The sequence below is a fragment of the Scyliorhinus canicula genome, chromosome 11 (assembly GCF_902713615.1).
Source record: "Scyliorhinus canicula chromosome 11, sScyCan1.1, whole genome shotgun sequence".
Classification (NCBI taxonomy): Eukaryota; Metazoa; Chordata; class Chondrichthyes; order Carcharhiniformes; family Scyliorhinidae; genus Scyliorhinus; species Scyliorhinus canicula.
Window position 1 is genome coordinate 104,615,069 of NC_052156.1, and position 21,162 is coordinate 104,636,230.

At 47.0% G+C, this 21,162-nt stretch overlaps 1 protein-coding gene across 1 annotated transcript in view; it reads right to left on the minus strand.

The window, feature by feature from the left end:
- LOC119973781 (plexin-C1-like) overlaps window positions 1-21,162 on the minus strand; it is a 102,725-nt gene that overhangs the window by 10,957 nt on the left and 70,606 nt on the right. The window contains exons 8-11 of the mRNA XM_038812205.1: window positions 16,097-16,187; window positions 15,933-16,019; window positions 11,116-11,208; window positions 837-924 (exon numbers count right to left, since the gene is read on the minus strand). Coding sequence (XP_038668133.1) covers window positions 837-924; window positions 11,116-11,208; window positions 15,933-16,019; window positions 16,097-16,187 — 359 coding nt within the window. The remainder of the gene's footprint in view (window positions 1-836; window positions 925-11,115; window positions 11,209-15,932; window positions 16,020-16,096; window positions 16,188-21,162) is intronic.

Genomic DNA, 21,162 nt, shown 5'->3' on the forward strand with positions numbered 1-21,162 from the left:
TCAGGTGCCAGTAATGTAGGTTAGGATGGAAATACTTTTATTTTAAAATCACTTAACACTGCAATGTTAATATTTTACAATTGTTTTGCGAAGAATAATGATGTAAGTAGGAAGCAAATAGACACCTTAACACAAAAGCCCACTGATTTTATCAGTTAAGCTTGTGATTGACTTTCAGGTGAAATTAGCCTTCAGCGTTTGTGTAGAAGAGTTGAAGGCCATTGTTTAGTAACACAGCCTCCATCTTACCTCAACTCTCCATCTTACCTCAACTCATTGTTAATGACACCCAGCATCCATCTTTCCTCAGGTCATTGTCAATGATTTCCTAACCTCCATTGTTACTGACATTGAATTCAAACAGTGGGAAAATTGGCCAGGGTTTAATCAGGCAGGTGATTTCTTATTGCCTGTTCTGTGCTACCGCCTGGGACCAATTTTATCCTTCAGTCTTAAGTCATAAAAGAACAAATAAGACATTGACAGCATCAACTTGCAGTTGGTGACACAATTGCAAGTCCTGCCTTCTAGGGCTGATAAAACTGAAGCAGGGATGGGGAGGGGTTCCTGGTATGAGGAATGCCGTAGCATTGCACAATGTTTTATGCCCCACCCCTCCACCTGATTGCCAACTTGCTGCTCCCAAGGGACCATAAAATCCAGCTTGTTGACTCTGTTATGGGAAGCTAGTCATTGTTTGTTATCTCATTGCCTGAATCTCATTTCCACTTATTTAGAAATGAAAGAAAGTTGAAATACTTGCTTATATGTACTGTTGTTATTGATCAGTCAATAGAACAAATCCCTTAAATTCTAAAGAATTAATATTTTATTACCTGTGACATTGTTGGGATTATCAATAACGATTCTGGGATTTTTTCTGTAGACTATATTCACAGGAATTATCCTCCTTTCAGCCACAAACTGAAATGAAAGCAACAATGCTAATTTCATAAGCGATCAGAGATGACCTCATACATTTTATTTAGTGTATCAGCAGAAACTCAAAAATAGTGATGGTCCTTGTAGGTGACCCACAAGCGCGCAGGCGGCAGCATGCCGAATTTCACCTGCCTGCTGTGGAGCACCGCCTTCGCCCGGTTGAACCCGGCGCTCCGCTTAGCCACCTCCGCACTCAAGTCCTGGTAGACGCGCACTACCGAATTTTCCCACTTGCTGCTCCTCACCTTCTTGGCCCATCGCAGCACACACTCCCGATCACTGAACCGATGGAACCACACCAGCACCGCCCGCGGGTGTTCATTCGCCTTAGGCCTCCTGGCTAGTACTCTGTGGGCCCCCTCCAGCTCCAGGGGCAGATGGAAAGATTCTGCCCCCACCAGCGAGTTCAGCATCACGGCCACATAAGCCGGCAGGTCCGACCCCTCCAGCCCCTCCGCGAGGCCTAGGATCCGCAATTTCTTCCTCCTCGACCCAAACTCCATCTCCTCAAAACGATCTTGCCACTTTTTGTGGAGCGCCTCGTGCATCTCCACCTTCCCCACGAGGGCCGAGACCTCATCCTCGCGCTCAGAGGCCTGCTGCTGCAACTCACGGATCGCTGCACCCTGGGTTGTCTGGGTCTCCAGCAGCTTACTTGTAGTAACTTTCAAATAGTCCAGCAACTCCACTTTCAGCTCCGTAAAGTAGCGCAGAAGGGCCGCCTGCTGCTCCTGCGCCCACTGCCTCCACTCCTTGGGGGCTCCACCGGCCGCCATTTTGTCCACCTTCCCCCGCTTTTCCAGGGGAGCTGCAGCCGTTTTTTCCTCGCCCCACTCCTGATCCGCACCATAAATCCCGGGGGATATTACTCCAGACACCTTCACACACCGGGAATCGTTGAACCAGCGCCGTTTGGGGCCCTTAAAAGAGCCCAAAAGTCCTACAATAGCGGGAGCTGCCAAACGTGCGGTTTAGCTCCGCATTGCCGCCCTGTGTCAGCAGAAACAAAGGCTAGGATTTTCCTGTCCTGCCAGTGTTAGGCATCATTGCGGGCAGGACAGGAACATTTGATAATTGGCCAATAGCCAATTTACTTTTTAAAAAACTCCAAATCAACAAGTAGGTGGATGTGTAACTGTTCTCCGGTTAAACCCTGACCTTAATAGAAAACCTGCTGATAAGGGTGACGTTGTTGTTGTCTGGCTTACCGACCTCTACCTTGCAGAGGTTGAGCCCAAACCTCTGGCACTTCTTCCTATTTCTACTGGACCATGACCCCATATTCAAATGTCAAGCCATGTTTTCAGGAATATCACTGACCTTGCCTCCTCTGGAGATCTTCTCTCCACAGTTTCCAAACTCATAGAACCCAACCCCATACAGCCAGCTTCTACCTCCTTCCCAAAATCTACAACTGGACTGACCTGGCAGAACCATAATTTCAGTCTGTTTCTGTCTCACTGAACTTATTTTGTCCTATCTTGACTCTACTTTATCTCCCGTACAATCTATTCCCAACTACATTTGTAATTCCTCTGATGCCCTCCATCATTTGAACAATTTCCAGTTTCCTGGCCCGAACCACTTCCTCTTCACTATGGGTGCCCAATCCATTTCCGATACATCAATGACGGTATTAGTGTTGCTTCATGCTCTTGGCTGGGATAGGAAAAATTAACCAATTTTGCTTCCAATTTCCACCCGTTTCTTACCTTCACATGGTCCATCCCTGATACTCCCCGACCCTTGCTTGACCTCTCTGTCTCCATTTCTGGTAGTAGACTGCCCACAATTTCCATTATAAGCTCACAGCCACCTTGTCTACACCTCCTTACACCATGCTCTCTGTAAGGACTCCATGCCATTCTCCCATTTCTCCATCTCAGTTACATTTGTTCCAATGATGCTACTGTCCACAATGACACTTCTGACTTGGTTTATTTTTTTCCCAGCCGAATGGTTCTCCCGCCACTGTATTTGACAGGTCCTTCAACTGAGTCTGACCCATTTCCCGTACATCTGTTCTCACCTCTTGCCCTCCTTCCCAGAACCATGATAGGGTGCTGGATTCTCTGCCGACGGGATGCTCCGTTTTGCCGGCAGCCCGGGGATTTCCCGACAGCGTAGGGCTGCCCATAATGGGAAACCCCATTGACCAGCCGGCGTAACAGAGCATCCTGCCGGCAGGGTGAAACAGAAATGTGGCGGGCGGGACGGAAAAACCAGCCTAGGGTTCCCCTTGGCATCACTTTCCACCCTACCAGATCTGCATTCAAAGGATCATCCTCCGCCATTTCCACAACTCCAGCATGATGCCACTAACAAACACAGCTTCCCTTCGACCTCCCCTGTTAGCATTCGAAAGGGACTGTTCACTCTGTGGCACCCTGATTCACTCTATCACCCCCAACATCTTATCTCCTGCCTGTGGCTCTTTCCCATGAAATCTCATGAAGTATAACATCTACATTTTAGACCCATCTGGATTCACTTTGAGGTCAACAATTTTGGATCATGAATTCTGTCCTCCATTTTGAATTTTTTCCCAAGTGCCAGTCTTTTTCAACAACACAAACCCATCATATTTCTACCTCTTTCATGTTCCAGAAGAAGAATCATGTTGATCTGTAAAAATTAACTCTGTAATTCTCCTTACAGCTGCTGCCAGGTCTGCTGAGCTATTTTATATCTAAAAATATTTAATACTTTTATTCCGTTATACAGGACCTTGTGCCATTGTCAGCATGTGCATGGCCTGCCACTGCTGTGATTTTATGAGCAGCTTGGGAAGCATTTGGAGCATTGGACCATTTCAGGCTCTTCAGTGGACAATTAATATGCACATCAAGCCTCATTTTGCTTCCACACTGTTACAGGGTGATGGGGAGAGCCTGTGCCCAACGTGTAACCCAGCAGGTTTGACCCTACGGGTTTCTGGCCAGTCAAAGGTGATGGGGGTTCATCTTTTCCAGGCTCCTGGTATCAACCAGTGGCACCACTCCACTAGCCCTCAAAGCTTCCCCACCCACCCGTTTTTAAAAAGTTTTCCAATTAAAGGGCAATTTGGCGTGGCCAATCCCAGGGTGGTACCCTGGCACTGCTTGTATCACCTGGCCACCTTGCAGGGACATCCTGGCAATGGGGCATTGGCGATCGGGATGTTAATTTAAAATGGTGTCCTGATCTCCCGCGACAATGAGGAACTTGGAGGACATGGCCAGAGTGGTGTGTTGGTGGATCTGATAAAGGCGGGGATCGACCGCATGGAGATGAGGTTCAAGGCCCAGGGCCAGGCGATCCGTAAGGTGGAGGAGGTGGTTGGGGAGCACGAGAAGAAGCCTGCCTGAATGGCTGTGGAGATAGGTTGATGAGAGATCAACAGAGGAGGCTGCAGAGAAGGTGGAGGACCTGGAGAATAGATCGCACAGGCAAAACCTGAGGATCGAGGGCCTGCTGGGGGGCAGGACGTCGGTGCATATGTGGCACAGATGTTCGAGAAGCTGCTAGGTGAAGGAGTGTTTGCTGGCCCTTGGAGGTGGACCGGGTGCACAGGGCACTTATGAGGAAGCCGCAAGGGAACGAGCCACCGAGGGCAATTGTGGTATGATTGTACCGGTTCCTGGATAAGGAACTGATTTTGAGGTGGGCCAGGCAGATGAGGGTGTACTTGGGAACTGCGCATCGATCAGGACCTGGGTGTGGAGTTGGCCAAAAGGAGGGCGAGCTTCAATAAGGTGAAGTTGGCCCTTTTCAAGAAGGGTGTGAAGTTCGGCATGGTATACCCAGCGCGTTTGTGGGTAACGTATGAAGGCCGGTACTCTACTTTGGATCGCCAGAGGAGGCAATGGAATTTGTGAGAGACAATGGACTGGCAGGAGAAGGAGGACATTGAACTCTGGAGAGGCTGTTCCTATTTTGTATTTTGGTTTTCTCCTGGTTTGTATGAACCATTTTTGCACTGTATTTGGGGTCGTTGTCTGTTTTGGGTTTGTTTTGTTCTTGATGGGGGATAGTGGGTTGCTCTTTCCTTTGTGTTTGGTGAGGATTGTAAAGTTTACACTCGGAGAATGATTGAGCGGGGCGGGGGGGGGGGATCAGTAGCGGTGGGATGCTAGGCGCCATGGGTAGCTGGGCGGGATAGCTCACGGAAGCGCAGTGGGGGAGTGAGCAGGTGGTAAGTGTGTTGATGGGGGTTGGGATCATTGTTTTGTTATGGGGTGGGGGTAGGCAGAGAGGGAGGTGGGGTAGAAGTCTGCTGACAGGGCTGTTGAAGGGTGACATGGTGAGGGTCGATGACAGTGGGCGCCCGAGGGCGGGCCTGAGGAGGTCCAGGACGCAGGATGGAGGCTGGCCCAGGAAGTGCTATGGTTGATCGGCAGGGGAGTGGGGGGTACTCCCCCCAGGCAGATCACATGGAACGCAAGAGGGCTGAATGAGCCGGTCAAGAGGGCCCATGTATTCGCACATTTGAAAAGCTTAAAGGCGGACATGGCGATGATACAGGAGGCACACCTGAGGGTGGTGGATCAGACTAGGCTGAGGGAGGTATTCCGTTCAGGTATTCCGTTCAGGGTTAGATTCCAAAACAAGGGGAGTGGTGATTCTGATTAAAAGCGAGTGGCGTTTGAAGTGGGAAGTATAGTGGCGGACTTGGGGGGATGATACGTTATGGTGAGCGGGAAGTTGGAGGGGATGGTGGTGGTGCTGGTGAACATTTATACACCAAACGGGGATGACGTAGAGTTCATGAGGCGGGTACTTTCTCATCGGCTGATTATGGGGGGGGGGGGGGGGGGGGGGGGGCTTTAATACGGTTACAGATCCAAGGCTGGATCAGTCGAGTTTGAGGACAGAGAGGGTGTCAGCGGTTGCGAAGGAACTAAAGGGGTTTATGGAACAGATGGATGGGGTGGGTTGATCCATGGAGGTTTGGGCAGCCGAGAGCAAAAGCTGTACTCTTTGTTTTCCTCATGTGCACAAAGTGTACTCCCAAAATGACACTTTCATTATGGACAGGACGTTGTTGGCGGGGGTGGTGGACATTGAGTACTCAGCGATAGTGGTGTTGGATCATGTCCCACGCTGGGTGGACTTACAAGTGAGTAAGGGAGGGGCCAGCGCCCGCACTGGAGGTTAGATGTAGGGTTATTAGCGGAGGAGGCGTTATGTGCGCGGGTGAGGGAGACCATTCGGAGTTATGTGGAGATAAACAATATGGGGGAGGTTTCGGCAGCTATGGTATGAGAGGCGTTGAACGCAGTGGAGAGAGGGGAGTTTATCTTGATACGGGCACATAGGGAGAAGGCAGAGAAACCGCAGATGGATAGATTAGTGAGGGAGATTCTACAGGGAAACAGGAGGTACTCGGAGGCCCCGGAGGCGGGGCTGTTGAAGGAGCAGTAGAAGCTGCAGATGGATTTGGGTTGCCATCTGGAGGGAAGGCGGTGGGGCAGTTGAGAAAGGCAAGGGTAGCAGTATATGAATATGGGAAGAAGGCTAAGGCTAGCAGGATGCTAGCACACTAGCTCAGGAAATGGGAGGCAGCGAGGGAGATTGGGAAAGTGAACGACATGGGAAGTGGGAATATGATCTTGGACCCACTGGGGATGAACGGGGTGTTTCGGGACTTTTACAGCAGGCTATATGAGTAGGAACCGCGAGCCGGGGTGGAGGGGATGAGGCAGCGTTTGGAGGGATTGAAGTTTCCACGGGTGGAGGAAGATCATGTGGAGGGCCGAGGGGCCCACAAAGGGCATGAACATTGTTTTAAACCTACTTAAGCATACTCACCAGGGTTCGACAGGCCCTCCAGCATCGAATGGCCTCTCCAGGGATTCCCAAGTCGGGCGTCGTTCTGTGCTGGTCCAGACAATCGTGGACCAGGTGGAATAGAACCCGGGAAGGATTCCCAGGCCTTCAGAGGCCCCTGGGTGACCAGAGATATTGCAGACTGGCCCCCTGGCACTTCCTCTGGAATGTAGGCAACTTGGCAGTGCCTAGGTGGCAGCAGGAGCACTCCCAGGGTGCCAGTACCAGGTTTTCCGGCTGCCAGGGTGGCACTGCCAAGGTCAGGGCCTGAGGGGGTGGGGTCATGCCCATGAAAATAGGGTGGAGGGGAGAATGGAGGGGTACAGGGCAGGTATGAAGGGGTCTCTGGAAGGTGGGGGCGGGGGTGGTGAAGGGTGGCAGTCATGGAAGGGGAGGAGCCCAAATGGGGATGTGGGAAGTCGTGGAAAAGGGGGCACTCAGCAACCCATAGCAGAGTGTCATCATTTGGAGGGGGTACTGCCCATATGTGTAGGGGGTGACATTGCCCATCGGTGGGGTGTGTGGGGGACCCACAAACTCACTTAGAAATCGGGGCATCCTTTCAAAATGGCTCTCTGAGGATCCCGTCTGGCCAATGCATTCAGCTCCCCAGTGATGAAAATAATTCTAACGGCGGGAGTTTCCAATCAGCCCGCCACGTATTTTTCGGTGCCGGAGTCGACCTGCCAGCGGAATCTACTGGTCATGCTGTTGTCAACAGGATTTCCTGTTGCTAGCACCCTTCGTCTCCGGCAAACCTGTGCCTCGGTGACAGACCAGAATTTTCCGCCAGCGTGAACAGCCGGCAAATCCCACCCTAAGTGTGAGCTTGACCAGGGAGAAACACCGCAAGGCCCAATAAAGTGACTAAGTGCAGTTAGATAGCGGTGGGGAACTCGCCGACAGAATCAGCGGGAAACTCCCAGCAAAACCTACCACAAATGACACTTCAGCGAGCGGGTTTAGCCACGTTTCCCGGCGCTCGTTGCGTGATCTTGTGAGGCGTAGCAAGCCAGGTAGATCCCGGGAGCAAGGTCTCCTGGCATTTACCAGTATTTTCCTGGTACGTGCCGCTCTGACTTTCAGACGCAATGTGGTCGGTAGAAACGTTTCTATTAGATCGTGACCAGGATCTTTTACTTCTACCTAAGGGAGGAGGGCTGGTTCAGCTCAGTTGGCTGGACAGCTGATCCGTGATGCAGAGTGAGGCCAACAGCGCGAGTTCAATTACTGTACCGGCTGAAGTTATTCATGAAGGCCCCACTTATTCAACCTTGTCTCTCGCCTGAGGTGTGGTGATCCTCAGGTTAAATCACCAGCAGTGAGCTCTCCCCTTCAAAGGGGAAAGCAGCCTTTGGCCATCTGGGACAATGGCAACTTTACTTTTACCTCAGAGAGCAGACTCTGTTTAACATCATGTGCAAAAAACATCACTTCTGATACTCCCTCAGTACTGCACTGAAATGCCAGTTTGGATTATCCACTCAAGTGTCAATCCACATTCTCTCCAAAATTTGAAGTAATATATTTTGCAAATATATTTGAGTTACAACTGCCTAAAATTAGAAAATGTTAGAATCATAGAAAAGTTACAGCACAGAGGAGGCCATTCGGCCTATGCCAGCCCGAGGACACCCTGCTGCCCTTTCTAATTCTATTGCCTTCTAAGGTGCAGGTCCAGGTACTTTTTAAAAAGAGTTTAGACTCTCTGCCTCCACCACCAACTCAGGCAGCGAATTCCAGACACCCACAACCCTCATGTCCACGAAAGTTCTTCTTCATTGCCTCTTTCTGCCACTTTTCTTGAATCTATGTCCCCTGGTTCTGGAATTCTCCACCAAGAGAAACATTTTTATCCTGTCAAATCTATCACTACTCCTCATAATTTTGTACACCTCAATTAAGTCACCACTCAGCCTTCTTTGTTTTAAGGAAAATAACCCCAACTTATTTAATCTCTTCTCGTAACAACACTTTTCTAGCCCTGGCAGCATTCTTGTAAACCTCCTCTGCACTCTGTACAGAGCAATTCTTCCTGTAATGTGGTGATCAGAACTGCACACAATACTCCAGTTGTGGCCTCACCAGAGTCCTATACAATTCCAACATTGTATCCTTACTTTTATATTCTGTATCTCTGCCAATGAAGGAGAGCATTCCAAATGCTTTCTTAACAACCTCGTCTACTTGAACTGCTGTTTTTAGGGACCTGGGACCTGTGTACTTGTACGCCAAGATCTGTCACTTCATCTACTGCCTTTAGTATATTCCCATTTATTGTGTACTCCCCATAACTGTTTGACCTCCTGAGATGCATGACCTCAGACACGTGTCTGTGTTAAACTCCATCTGCCACTTTATCATCCACTCCACCAATCCATCTATATCATTCTGGAGATTGTAGCTATCCTCATAAACTGTCCACCATCGCCCAATCTTTGCGTCATCTGCAAATTTACCAATCGTGTTCCCCACGTTCACATCCAAATCGGTAATATATATCGCAAACAGTTGGGGTCCCAACACCGAGCCCTGTGGAACACTACTTGAAACAACTTTCCAATTGCAAGGACAGACGTCGACCATTTGTTTCCTGTTACTAAGCCAACTATTTTTCCAGTTGCCACATTGTCCTGTATCCCATGGGCTTTCACTTTCTTGACCAATCTGCCATGTGGGACTCTGTCAAACGCTTTGCTGAAATCCATGTATACAACATCCACAGCACTACCTTCATCAACTGTTCTTGTCACTTCCTCAAATTTGTGAGACAAGACTTCCTTAACAAATACATGTTGACCATCCTTGACTAGTCCATGCATTTCTATGTGACAGTTAATCCTATCTCAGGATTTATTCTAGTAATTTTCCGTCTTATTGATGTAAGACTAAATGGTCTATAATTACTTGTCATTTCCTTCTATCTCCCTTTAAGCAATTCGACCACGTTTGCATTTCTCTAGTCCACTGGTACCTCCCCTGTATCTAGCGACGATTGGGATATCATCCTCCGAGCATCTGCTATCTCCTCTCTGACCCCCTTCAGTAGCCTCGGAAAGAGTCCATCTGGCCCTGGCGACTTATCAACTTTCAAGGATTCCAATCCTTGAAGTATTTCCTCTCTCTTTATGATTATCTCGTTCAATATCTCAGTGTTTCTCCTGGACTACTATATCTGAATCATCCATTTCCTTTGTAAACACACAGACAAAATATTCATTTAAAACCCTTCCCACAGCCTCTGCATCAACACACAAGTTTCCTTTTTCATCTCTGAAAGGTCCCACTTTTTCCTTAAGTAACCGTTTATCATTAATATATTGGTAAACCATCTTTGGGTTTTCTTTAACTTTCCTGGCTAATCCTTTCTAATGCCCCCACTTTGATTTCCTTATTTGCTTTTTGACTTTGTTCCTGCACATCCTACATTCGCCTCGGCTACCTGCAGTGCTTACTTCTCTGTGCCTATCATACACTTTCTTTTTCTGTTTGATCTTCCCCTGTATTCCTCTAGACAACCAGGGAGATCTAGATTTGGATCCCACATCGGGTTGTTGTAACGAATGTCTTGCCATCGGCGCTGTCTCAAACACTGAGTAGGTGCAACACATTATGATGAACAAAACGTACCACTTTTACGTTTGGAGGGGACATGTCTATTTGTACATTTAGGATCTCTCCTTTTCATGCTTGCTACTGGTTTTCCACAGATTTATCCTCTAGCCGTGCTGACCAGTCTACCTCAGCCAAGTTCCTTATTATTTCTGCAAATTTTGCCTTCCCGCAGTTCAAAATTTTTATTCCTGTTTTATCTCTGTCCTTTTCCGTGGTAATACTGAATGTAGCTGAATCATGATCACTTCCCCCGATATGATCACCAACTGTCACTTCACCCACTTGCCCTTCTTCTCTTCCCAAGACTAGATCTAGAATTGTATCTCCTCTTGTTGGGTTTGCCACTAATTTGGTTGAAAACATTTTCCTGAACACACTGCATGAATTTTTCTCCCTCCAAATCATAGATACGAAATCATAGAGTGTACCAGACCTGGTCTACCTAAAATCCAGATTAAAACCCTGTACATGGAGGAAAATATCGCATTTAGTTTTAAAATGTTGAATTCAAAGCCATGTTGATGGAAGAAACTGCACTGCTAAAAGCAAACTCAAAATGGGTTACCCACACTGACACTGGCAAACTAATGTAACCTTTCACCCTTCAACACAAAGTTCAATCGGGTCTATATTTTACTGAACACGATGTAACAGTGGAAGAACAAGGGATTATTGAGAAAGTACATACCCATCCTCAGGGAAAAAAATTAATTAATTAATTAATTAATTAATGTAAAACATGATGCTGACCTGAGGCCTGTTGCATTGGATAATAGACTCGTTGAACCAGATGGCCTCTTGCGTCATCCCATCAAACGTACAATTCAGGTCAATATTAGAGTCCTATAAAAGAATGCAATGTGAAGATTCTTCAAAGATTTATAATTTACAATGCAACTCTTTATTGCATGATTATGGAAATAGTACCAGGACATTTAGAAAATTATAATACAATCAGGGCAGAAAGTCAAAATGAATTTGCGAAAGAGAAATCCTGTTTGACAAATGTATTAAGAGTTCGCGAGGATGTAACAAGCAGAGTGGATAAAGGGGAACCTGTAGAAGTCATGTATTACATTCTCAAAAGGCATTTGATCAGATGCCACATAAAAGGTACATGACAACAGCTCATGCTGTCAGAGGTAATCTGTGCACGGATAGAGGACAGGCTAACTAAGAGGAAACAGAGCCAAATTTAATGCCCCTCCCCCTCCTCAAAAGGCAGTAGGTTTGAAGAGTAGATATTTCACAGCCTTCCCATATCCCCCCCCATTCCCTCCCTAGTTAATTGCAATGTGAGAAAGCTTGTGGGCAACCTTCTGACCAGAAGCTAATTGAGGCCATTAAGTGGGCAATTAGCACCCATTTTATATGGCTATAAGCACCCTTATCACTCCCCACACAAACACACCAATAAATGCTCACTTAAGGGGCCTCATAACACCATCCCACTGGTGCATTGAGTTTGCTTGCTGTCCTTTGAGGTAGGAAGACAGCGGGCTTCCTCATTCACAGGCACTTGGTGTCTAATTGAGGGCAAGGCGGGAATGGATTGGCTCTCAGTAAGCCCCCTCACTCTTTCCTCTGACCCCCTCGCACCCATTCCTAGCTCGCAATGCCTTACCTCCTCGCTCACCTGTGACCTGGGTCCCTCATTGATCCTAGTGTTTGGTAGGTGTATTACCCGCAGCTGCTATTGTTCCTGGTTGTGCTGACGGGCAGTCTCTGATAGGTTGGCAGCTCCAGGTGAGTGAGATTTCAGCCCCGGGATCCTAAATCCCAGGGAAGGCTCTCTTCAGTGCAGTTACCCACCCGATGGGCACTTCATTTGCACTCAGATGATGCAAGGCCTGTTCTCAGGATGGTGAGCATGACCCGTTGCCAACATTAAATTCTACCCACAGTATCAGCTTTTACGCAGCGGGATTTCCCTTTCAGATTGCCCCCGCCCCCTTGCCAATGAAACAACGGAGTTCCCACCATGAAAGGTCAGGAACCCCATTACCATCTCATTAGCTGGCTCTCTGCTCTGTTATTCCTCCACATTAGGAAAACCCCTGCCCCCAAGATGACATCACATTGACTGGGTTTGCAACAGGTCCTGACAAACAATGAGAATACACCAGGAACTCACAATAAGTACAGCCGCTGGGGGTCCATGCCAGGGCAGAGCTAGGAGGCAGTGCTACATGCGTTGTTGGAGGGACAGTGGGGTCTCCATGTCCATGGGGAGGCTGAGCTCTGTCAGGATTTTTAAAAAACTAAATGTCAATGGAGCTGGAGGGCACATCACTTTCCCCGCCCGAGTTGACATTTGGTTAAAAAATCATAATATTCCACCCAAGAGTCGGCAAAAGGATATGATAGGCGCAGTGAGTTAGCAAAAAAAAAAATGGCAGATGGAATATAATGTGGAGAAATGTGTGTGTTACAATCCCTGTGGAGTAACAGTAAACCAAAATAACTGAATGACCCCCAAATTACAAAACTACCAATGAGATTCCATTTTTTGTAACATTTTGTTTCTTTACACAAATCAGAAGCAACACAAATTGCACATGAATTAACAGGCAAATGATATTTCAAGTAACAAGGTAAATTTCACTTTAAATACCAGATACACCAAAGATATACATTACACATCCACAAGAACCACATGACTCCAAACACAAATGTAGCTCTACATAGCTACAAAGCTCGACAATATGGTAACTTTATCCATGCAAGGTAGGTCAGGATTCCTACCCAACAACAGCTTTCACTTTCAAGTTTCACAAGCACCATTATCGACAGCAAGACATGCTCTATGAACCGTCTCTCTCTTGGGTCATAACAGTCCTGATGATGTAGCTTTCAAGATTTCCCTTTTCAACTGACCAACCAAAAATACCCTGGCCAGTTCTGAGAAAATAGTCAGCTCTTTGGTGTCCCCAAGGTATTAAAACAGCTTTACACGTTTAATACCTTGCCAGCCAGCTCACGTTACCTTCAAGAGCCCCTGTCTCCTTTCTGCCAAACGAAAACTGATCTCTTTTTGAGATTATAATGTTCTTCTCATTACAAGGATTGTCTTTGTTATTCTTTGTCTGCTTTCTCTTTTTGTCTGCGTTAATCACTTTCACCTTCCAGTCCTCTGTCTGCAGCTCTCCTTTGTCCCAGACAGCCACAAGTCATTTTTCTTAACTGCCTCCCCTTTGAAATGCTTCCAGATCAAGGATTGCTGCATCACATGGACCAATTTTTCTTATTATCCAAGAAAGCTAGAACTGATCTGTTTACAATGGATGCAAACTCTTAAAAGTCCTTTTCAAACATTCATAACTGCCCTCTGAAAGTGGGTCTAGCAAGTCACTCAGGTGTATCAAAATGATACAACACCATACCCGTGTCGGGCTGGATTTACGTATAGATCAGGCTGTGCATGGGTGGCAGGTTTCCTTCCTTAAAGGAGATTAATAAACCCTTTTCACAACCATTCTGAACTTAAAATGATAGACTTTTCGTCTCTTAAGATGAGAAAGGCCTCATTCTCAGGGTAGTCCTAAAGACCGCATCCAGTTTAATGTTGACCATAAGCAGTACTCCTGGCAAAGAAAATGAGCCAACAATTGCGATAGAGGCCATTGATCTACAAATAGCAGTACAACCATGTTTAAGTTGGAGGGTGGCCATTTAGATTGCAGGGATAGGTGCTGGCAATCGGGCATGGGGTGCAGGGTGTAATGATAAATTGGGGAGGGAGGATGGGTTCGGAAAGATAGGCATGGGTTTGAGCACCCAGACATGGCAGCATCCCAAATCAATTCAAAGAAATGGAATGAAAATCAGGCTGTTTCTACAATGGGCAGTTGATCCAAGATTTACACTGCGGCAGCAAGTTGACAATCTATCTCTTGAGGGAGAAATTAGACAGTGCTGTGCCCATATTTTGGGTGTAAAATGAGTGCAACATTGACCAGAGGTTCAGTCCATTGACAGACGCATCTAAGAGTATTCTGGGCAGCCACTTAAAAATGGCACTGGGACCCGTTACTATATTAATTCTAGGCCTACTTATGGGATATTTATTTACCATGAGCCTGCTGGGTAAGGGTACTGGTTGAAATTTTATATTACCATGGAGCAATGCAGAGATGAGACCAGTTGCCACATCAGGAGGAACTTTATTTATAGAGGTTTATACAGTAGAGGTATATATAGAGAAATGTCTACTCTCTCATGCTCCTAGCACAAGCTTCCTGTTCATTCTGTGGATTCTGTTCACTTTGTTCTTGAGTTAACTAGGCTTCACCAATCTAGCACAGTAAGTGCAAGACTCTCAGAAACACAGAACAATTGTCACACAGTGTTACGCAATACAGTTACCTTTGGGTTACAGAATGTGGAACTCCCTTTTCCTGTGGACTCGCAACTGGATGATATGTACGATTTCACGGCAACTTTCATCATTTCTGAAGCTGACAACATCAGCCAAGCACATTTCATGGTGGGCCAAGATATTAAATAAGTTTAACGGGGATCAAATAATTTTCTTCAAAATATAGCTGAGACTGCAAATTTTTCAATGCACTAAATTGGGGAAATTGGCTGACTGGATTGCTCTACAGAGAGCTGGCATGTACTTGATGGACTGAGTGGCTTCCCTCTGTGCTATCAAGACTCTATGACAACAAGTCTAGAACAAGCATGCCCTCAGACAAGGGCCCTCGGAATTCTTTTCACAGAACATGAGAAGAAGTATTTTTCAAACAATTCAGCAGTCTTCCTCTTCAGCAACAAATAGAAAACAAGACATTCTGCAGATAACATTATTACAAATTCACAAAGCAGAATTCCTTCTTGTGCACGCAGCTAAGAGGAAGCAGCTTACTGAACAGGAAATGGGTTGGTTAAAGTTTCTAACATTCTGAGGAGCAGACATTTGTTTTAAAGTGCACTGGCAGTCAGATAAAGAGAATTACAACCAATAATCTTTACAACTTTTTGATATGAATACAAGCGAATGATTACATTGGGGTGGCTGTGGGACACAAGTCTACAACAACTGGGTCTGGGCAATTTGTCAATTCTTTTTCTTCATTTTCGGGGAATAGGGTGACACATCCAAGAGACATTTTTTCCTCATCCAAAGCTGCGCAGGGAAGGGCTTCTTGGACTGCTGTAATCTGAGGTGGGGAAGCCGGGAGCTACCACAATGGCTAAGGAGTTCCAATATTCTGTATCCACCAGCACTGAAGGAAGGGCGACTAATGTCCAGCTTAGAATGGGTTGTGAGTTGGAGGGGAACTTGGAAGTGATGATGTTCGCATGAAGCTGTTACCATTATCCTTCTAGGTGATGAAGGCTGCACTGTGACAATACCATTACACCACGAGAACATCCCAAAGCATTTCACAGACAACAAAGTACTTTTTGAAGTTTAGTCACTTGTTCCAATGTAGGAAAAACAGCCACCATTTGGGTGCAGCAAAATCCCAGAAACAGAAATGTGATAATGACCAAAGAGTCTGTTTTAATGTGATTAATTGAGCCCCCTGGTAAACATTAAGAGTTCTTTTAGGACTTACTTTTAGAACTTTGGCATTTTTCATGTAAATGTTAAGATCCATGACTGAAGACGTTTTTAATTTTGCTTTGTCAATCTCAGGGCAGAACTGAAAAAAACAATTAATCTTATTAATTTTTAAAGTATTTTTTTAAAACAATATCAATCTCAGTAATGACTGGTTACCTGCTCAGCATTTCCATGACAAGATGGGTTGTGAGTGCATTGATTTTCTACAATACACCAGTGACATCCAAAGCTGATACATTCAGAACATCTGGTTAAAGGGAGAAAATGGAAATCGGACTTATACACAGAAATACACAGATTACAGCACAGAAACAGTCCAATCAGCCCTACCAGTCTGTGCTAGCATTTGCTCATGGAATTTGCAAAAGGATTATAGGGGAGCGGAAGTGTCGGGTCTGGCAATGTCCCACATCCAGAGTCCAGGAGGCAGCAGGAAGAATAGACAATCTCAACACCAATCTTGATATCTACAGCTCACTGAAAACCTAAAAGAAATGTACACACACTTTGCAGACTCTGCTGGATTTGGGAAAAGAATGGATCTGACACTGGACAGAGACACGTGGGCAGGATTTTCCCCGCAACCCGCCGTGTGCTTCACCGCGGCCGCCTGCTATTGGCCACTGGCCGTATCTTCTGGTCCTGCCGTTGTCAACGGAGTTTCCTATTGAACGTACCCCTCAGTGCTGGGAAACCCACAGTGGGGGTATTCTGTCGGCAGGACTGGAAGATCTTGCTGGTGTGAACGGCCGGAAAGCTCCAGCCATGGACACTCGTCCAATTTCCACTTACCACCAGTTTCCCAGGCTGTTTATACAGCAAAGGTGAGAATTTCTAAAAGCAGTCAAAATCACAATCTCTGACAAACAGATTTCACACACATCTCCTCACAATTGCTTCCAATGAGACATTTTAAAATAGGATAACATTTCTCCAGAACCAGGGCATTGATTATAGGATAGTAAACATAGCCAAGTTCAACTCCCTGGGCTGGATTCTCCCACTTTCAGGCTATGTCCTGATGCTGGCATGAGAACGGTGGCGTTTAACGACCTAAACGGCCACTGGTCCTGCATTTGGTGTGGGGCTAGCGGGCCGACACCGTAGAGCAGGCATTGTCAAACTCGGGGCGCGACTCGCGGGCGGGTGTCTGAAGGGTCGTGGAGTCGTCCGTCGCGGCCCTCCCGATCGCGCAAATCTGCATGCAACAGCCGCAGCAGCCGGCTGTTAATAACGCAAAGTAGGTGGCGGTGCCATGGGGAATGCCGGGAACGCTCGCCGAACCCAATCAAGCACCTGATAATACCTGAACATATCCATCCCACCAAAGCCTGCCCTCTCCCTCAGCTCCTCCCAATCAGCAAACCAACACTCCAAAAGTAAGTGCTTTACCTACTCAACCCCCCAAACATGGCATCAATTTTCCCTGGCTGAAACAAAAGGTTCCCCACTTTCAGCAGAAAGACTGGAAGGCACTGAAACAGGAACACGAATCTTGGCAGGATATTTATCTTAATCGCCTACACCGTGCCCACCAGAGACAATGGAAAGCTGTCCCTCTCTGCAAATCCTCCCTCACCCTACTCGCCAAATCAGTAAAATTCAGATTGCGAACCCACGCTTCATCTGAACCCCTAAATAGAGAAAGCTAGCCCCAGAACACTTCCTGGTGCCATAGTCCCCCCATCAGCGCACCATCCAAACAAATAGGCCCACTGTAACCCACCTAAACAGGACCAACTGACCGCAGCCTCTTCCCCCACTCCACTCCCATTCGCTAGCCTACCCTCTCCTCATCACTGGCAAAGTGGCCCCATCAAGGCCCTTCGCTGATTTCCCCTTAGAAGCAACCTCCCCATCCCTTCTGGCCCAAACTCCCCACCATCATGCCAAAAACCCACCATCATTAAGAAGTCCCTTTCCCCTCCAAAACACACAGGAACACCCCCTTATCTTTATTAAAACTTCCCCTCCAAACAAAACAAAAGCCAATAACCCCCAAAGGCACAGGTACAGAATACAGGCATCACCCCTTCATACCCAGAGTCCCAAACAGTCCATCTCACAGCGGCCCCAATTTCTTTTCTCTGATGAAGGCCTCTGCCTGCTCCGGCGTATCGAAGAAGTGATCCTTTGAGGCCATGGTGACCCGCAACCTCACTGAGTACACCACCAAAAATTGCACGCCCTTGCTGTAGAAAACAGCTTTCGCCCACCTCTTCTCCAGCTCAGTCCCAATATCTGGTATGTACGCACCATGTGCCCATCCCAATCGATATTCCGAGTCTTCTTCGCCCACTCCCAAGACCAGCTCCTTCCATCGGTAATTATGGAATGGATAATCACCACTCGCAGCGGCTCATTCGGCCTTGGTTTTTGTCTGAGCGCCCTGTGAGCTCTGTCCAGTTCTGGAGGGGGGAACACCTCACCCCGTCCACCAACCGGAAAACATCTCCACAAAGTACCGAATCGGCTTCGAGCTCTCCAGTCCCTCAGGAAGCCCCACCAACCTGAGGTTTAACCACTTTGACCTGTTCTCCAGATCTTCTACCTTCAGCCTCCGGCCTTTGTTGCTATCCGCCACCATCTCAGCCTTCAACGAGGCAAGCCGATCCTCCTGCTGCGACAGGGCCTCCTCCACACCCTTCAAAGTCTCACCCTGAGCTTTAACCTTGTTCAAGGTATTCACAACCCGCACCCGAATCAGACCCAGTGCCTCCTCAATTGTGGCTTTGAAGGACTTAGCTCCTTGCCCTGCCGCTCAAATTGCTGATCTATTTTCTTGCCAAAATTCTCCAGCTCCTGCGCCATCACTTCAGCTAATGTGTCTAAAGTAAAAGGCGTGGCAGCCACCTTCCCTCCTTTAGTTTCCTTCGCCAGCTACTCTCTTCGAGTTTGGCTTATCTGTCAATGATTTCCACACGATTCCTTCCAGTAACAGTTTCCTAAGCCCATAGCAGACGTCTGGTCATCAAACTCCAGTGAAAAACAGGTAAAGGGGATCAAAAGCAAAGACCCAGCTAGAAGCCACTTTTTGTGTGTCTTGCTCTTACACAACGTCACCAGAAGTCCTAGGAAATCTGAATTTAGGATATTTGGAAGATTTTATAATAATAACAATGACAGAAACATGGTATAATAAACATTTCCACCCCCATCCCAATCTTCACACACCCGAACCATAAAACAGCAATCTGGCCCCCCCTCTCTCTCTCTCTTCTCCCCCCCCCCTTTGGATTACTGTATCTGCTGATATTTTAATTTTCCCCGAGAAAGTCGACAAACGGCTGCCACCTCTGGGAGAACCCTACCATTGACCCTCTTAAGGCGAACTTTATTTTCTTGAGACTGAGAAACCCAGCCATGTCACTAACCCAGGTCTCTACACTCGGGGGCTTTGGGTCCCACCACATTAATAAGATCCGTCTCCAGGCTACCAGTGAGGCAAAGGCCAATACATCAGCCTTTTTCGCTGCCTGAACTCCTGGCTCTTGCGACACATTTAAGGGGCATCTTGACAAATACATGAATAGGATGGGAATAGAGGGATACGGACCCAGGAAGTGTAGATGATTGTAGTTTAGTCGGGCAGCATGGTTGGCACGGGCTTGGAAGGCCGAAGGGTCTGTTCCTGTGCTGTACTTTTCTTTGTACTCCAAAGATCGCCACTTATGGACTCGGCACCACTCGTGTTTTTAGTACCGTGGACATTGCCTTAGCAAAACCCTCAAAGCTTCGGGCATGCCCAAAACATGTGGACATGATTTTCTAGCTTCCCGCGCACCTCGCACACCTGTCCTCTACCCCGAAAAACTTGCTCATCCAAGCCACTTACATGTGCCCCATGGACTACCTTAAATTGTATTAGGCTCCACCTGGAGCAGTCAGAATTCTTATGAGAAACTCAGAATCATTTTAATGGAGAAAACAAAATGATCTTACAGAGGCCAATCCACAGTTCAGTTAGATTAGCAACAAAGAGAATGGTAACTCCAGGCCAGGAAAAGAAATACCTGAACCAGCCAGCAGAGCGACCATGCCAGTGCTATGAAGCCAAGAAGCCTCCCCACAGGCAAGGTCATGTCCTGCAATTTCAGCCCAATTCTTTCAGTGCAACAGGACTGGACAACTCTCTCAAATGAACAGAAGGCCCTAGATCATCCACAAGATTGGATGCAAGCCTGGAAGATACACAGCCGTACTTCTTGGGACGCAGTCAAAGATCATGGCTTCTCATTTTGGAATGTGGACATTTCAGTTAATGTAATACATTTTAAATTAGACACAGTAGCCAGCGTAACTGCCAGAAAAAGAATCACGACTAAAAGACCCCCCCGGCTTCAAACAACATACATATCAGTCTGTGGGCTAGGAAGAATCTGACTTCCAGTCATAGACCTGATACTGGAAGCACTAAGGTATGGTGGCAAACAAATCTTCAAGCTGATGTACATCATCTGTAACCAGCCTTTCTCTCTCGAGCAGAAATGTTTTTATAGCCGTCGATCTCGTCAAATGGCCGGAAATGTTGAGACTACCACAGTGGTTAATCATACAAGTTCCCTACTACGCAATAAAAAGAGTATACTGACTAGCACTTCAGCTCTGAAGTGTCTTTTCTCGGAGCAGGTTTATCCATTTTTACAAGAGATGCTGGAAAACCGTTAATGGTCAAGCCAGCCAACCACCCAGAAGGTAATAAAAAGATCTCCAGTGGAGGGTGGAAAAGAGAGCGACCCGCAGTCGACGAGTCTCAACATCCGGCTCCAAAGATAGTACAGCAGGTCAACACTGCAACTCTGAGCCAGCATGCCAAAGGCACAGAAGATGCTCCAACCTGGTAGCTGCCATCCATTGGTGACAGCGAAATGCAAACCTAAGTGCCCCACTAAACATTATTCCAGTCACAGGAATGCTCATTCATCACCACAGAGAACATTGCCATGATCCACACCACCACGGGTAAAGTGAAAGAAACGACAAAGAGAGGAGCACAATGCTCAGCTGCCCCATAAGAATCGAGTTAGGGTAGCAACCACCAACCAGCTCAATAGCCGAACTGATAATTCCAGGTCAACACAAAAGAATAGAAGAAAAGGATTAAAACATATCCAGATGAAGGAACAACCTCCACGTTTATAGGAAGAACCAGGAGTGATGGAGCCGGCCATTCATCTCACTGTACTGCGTATGAAACATGGAAATGTTATAAAGCCACCAGA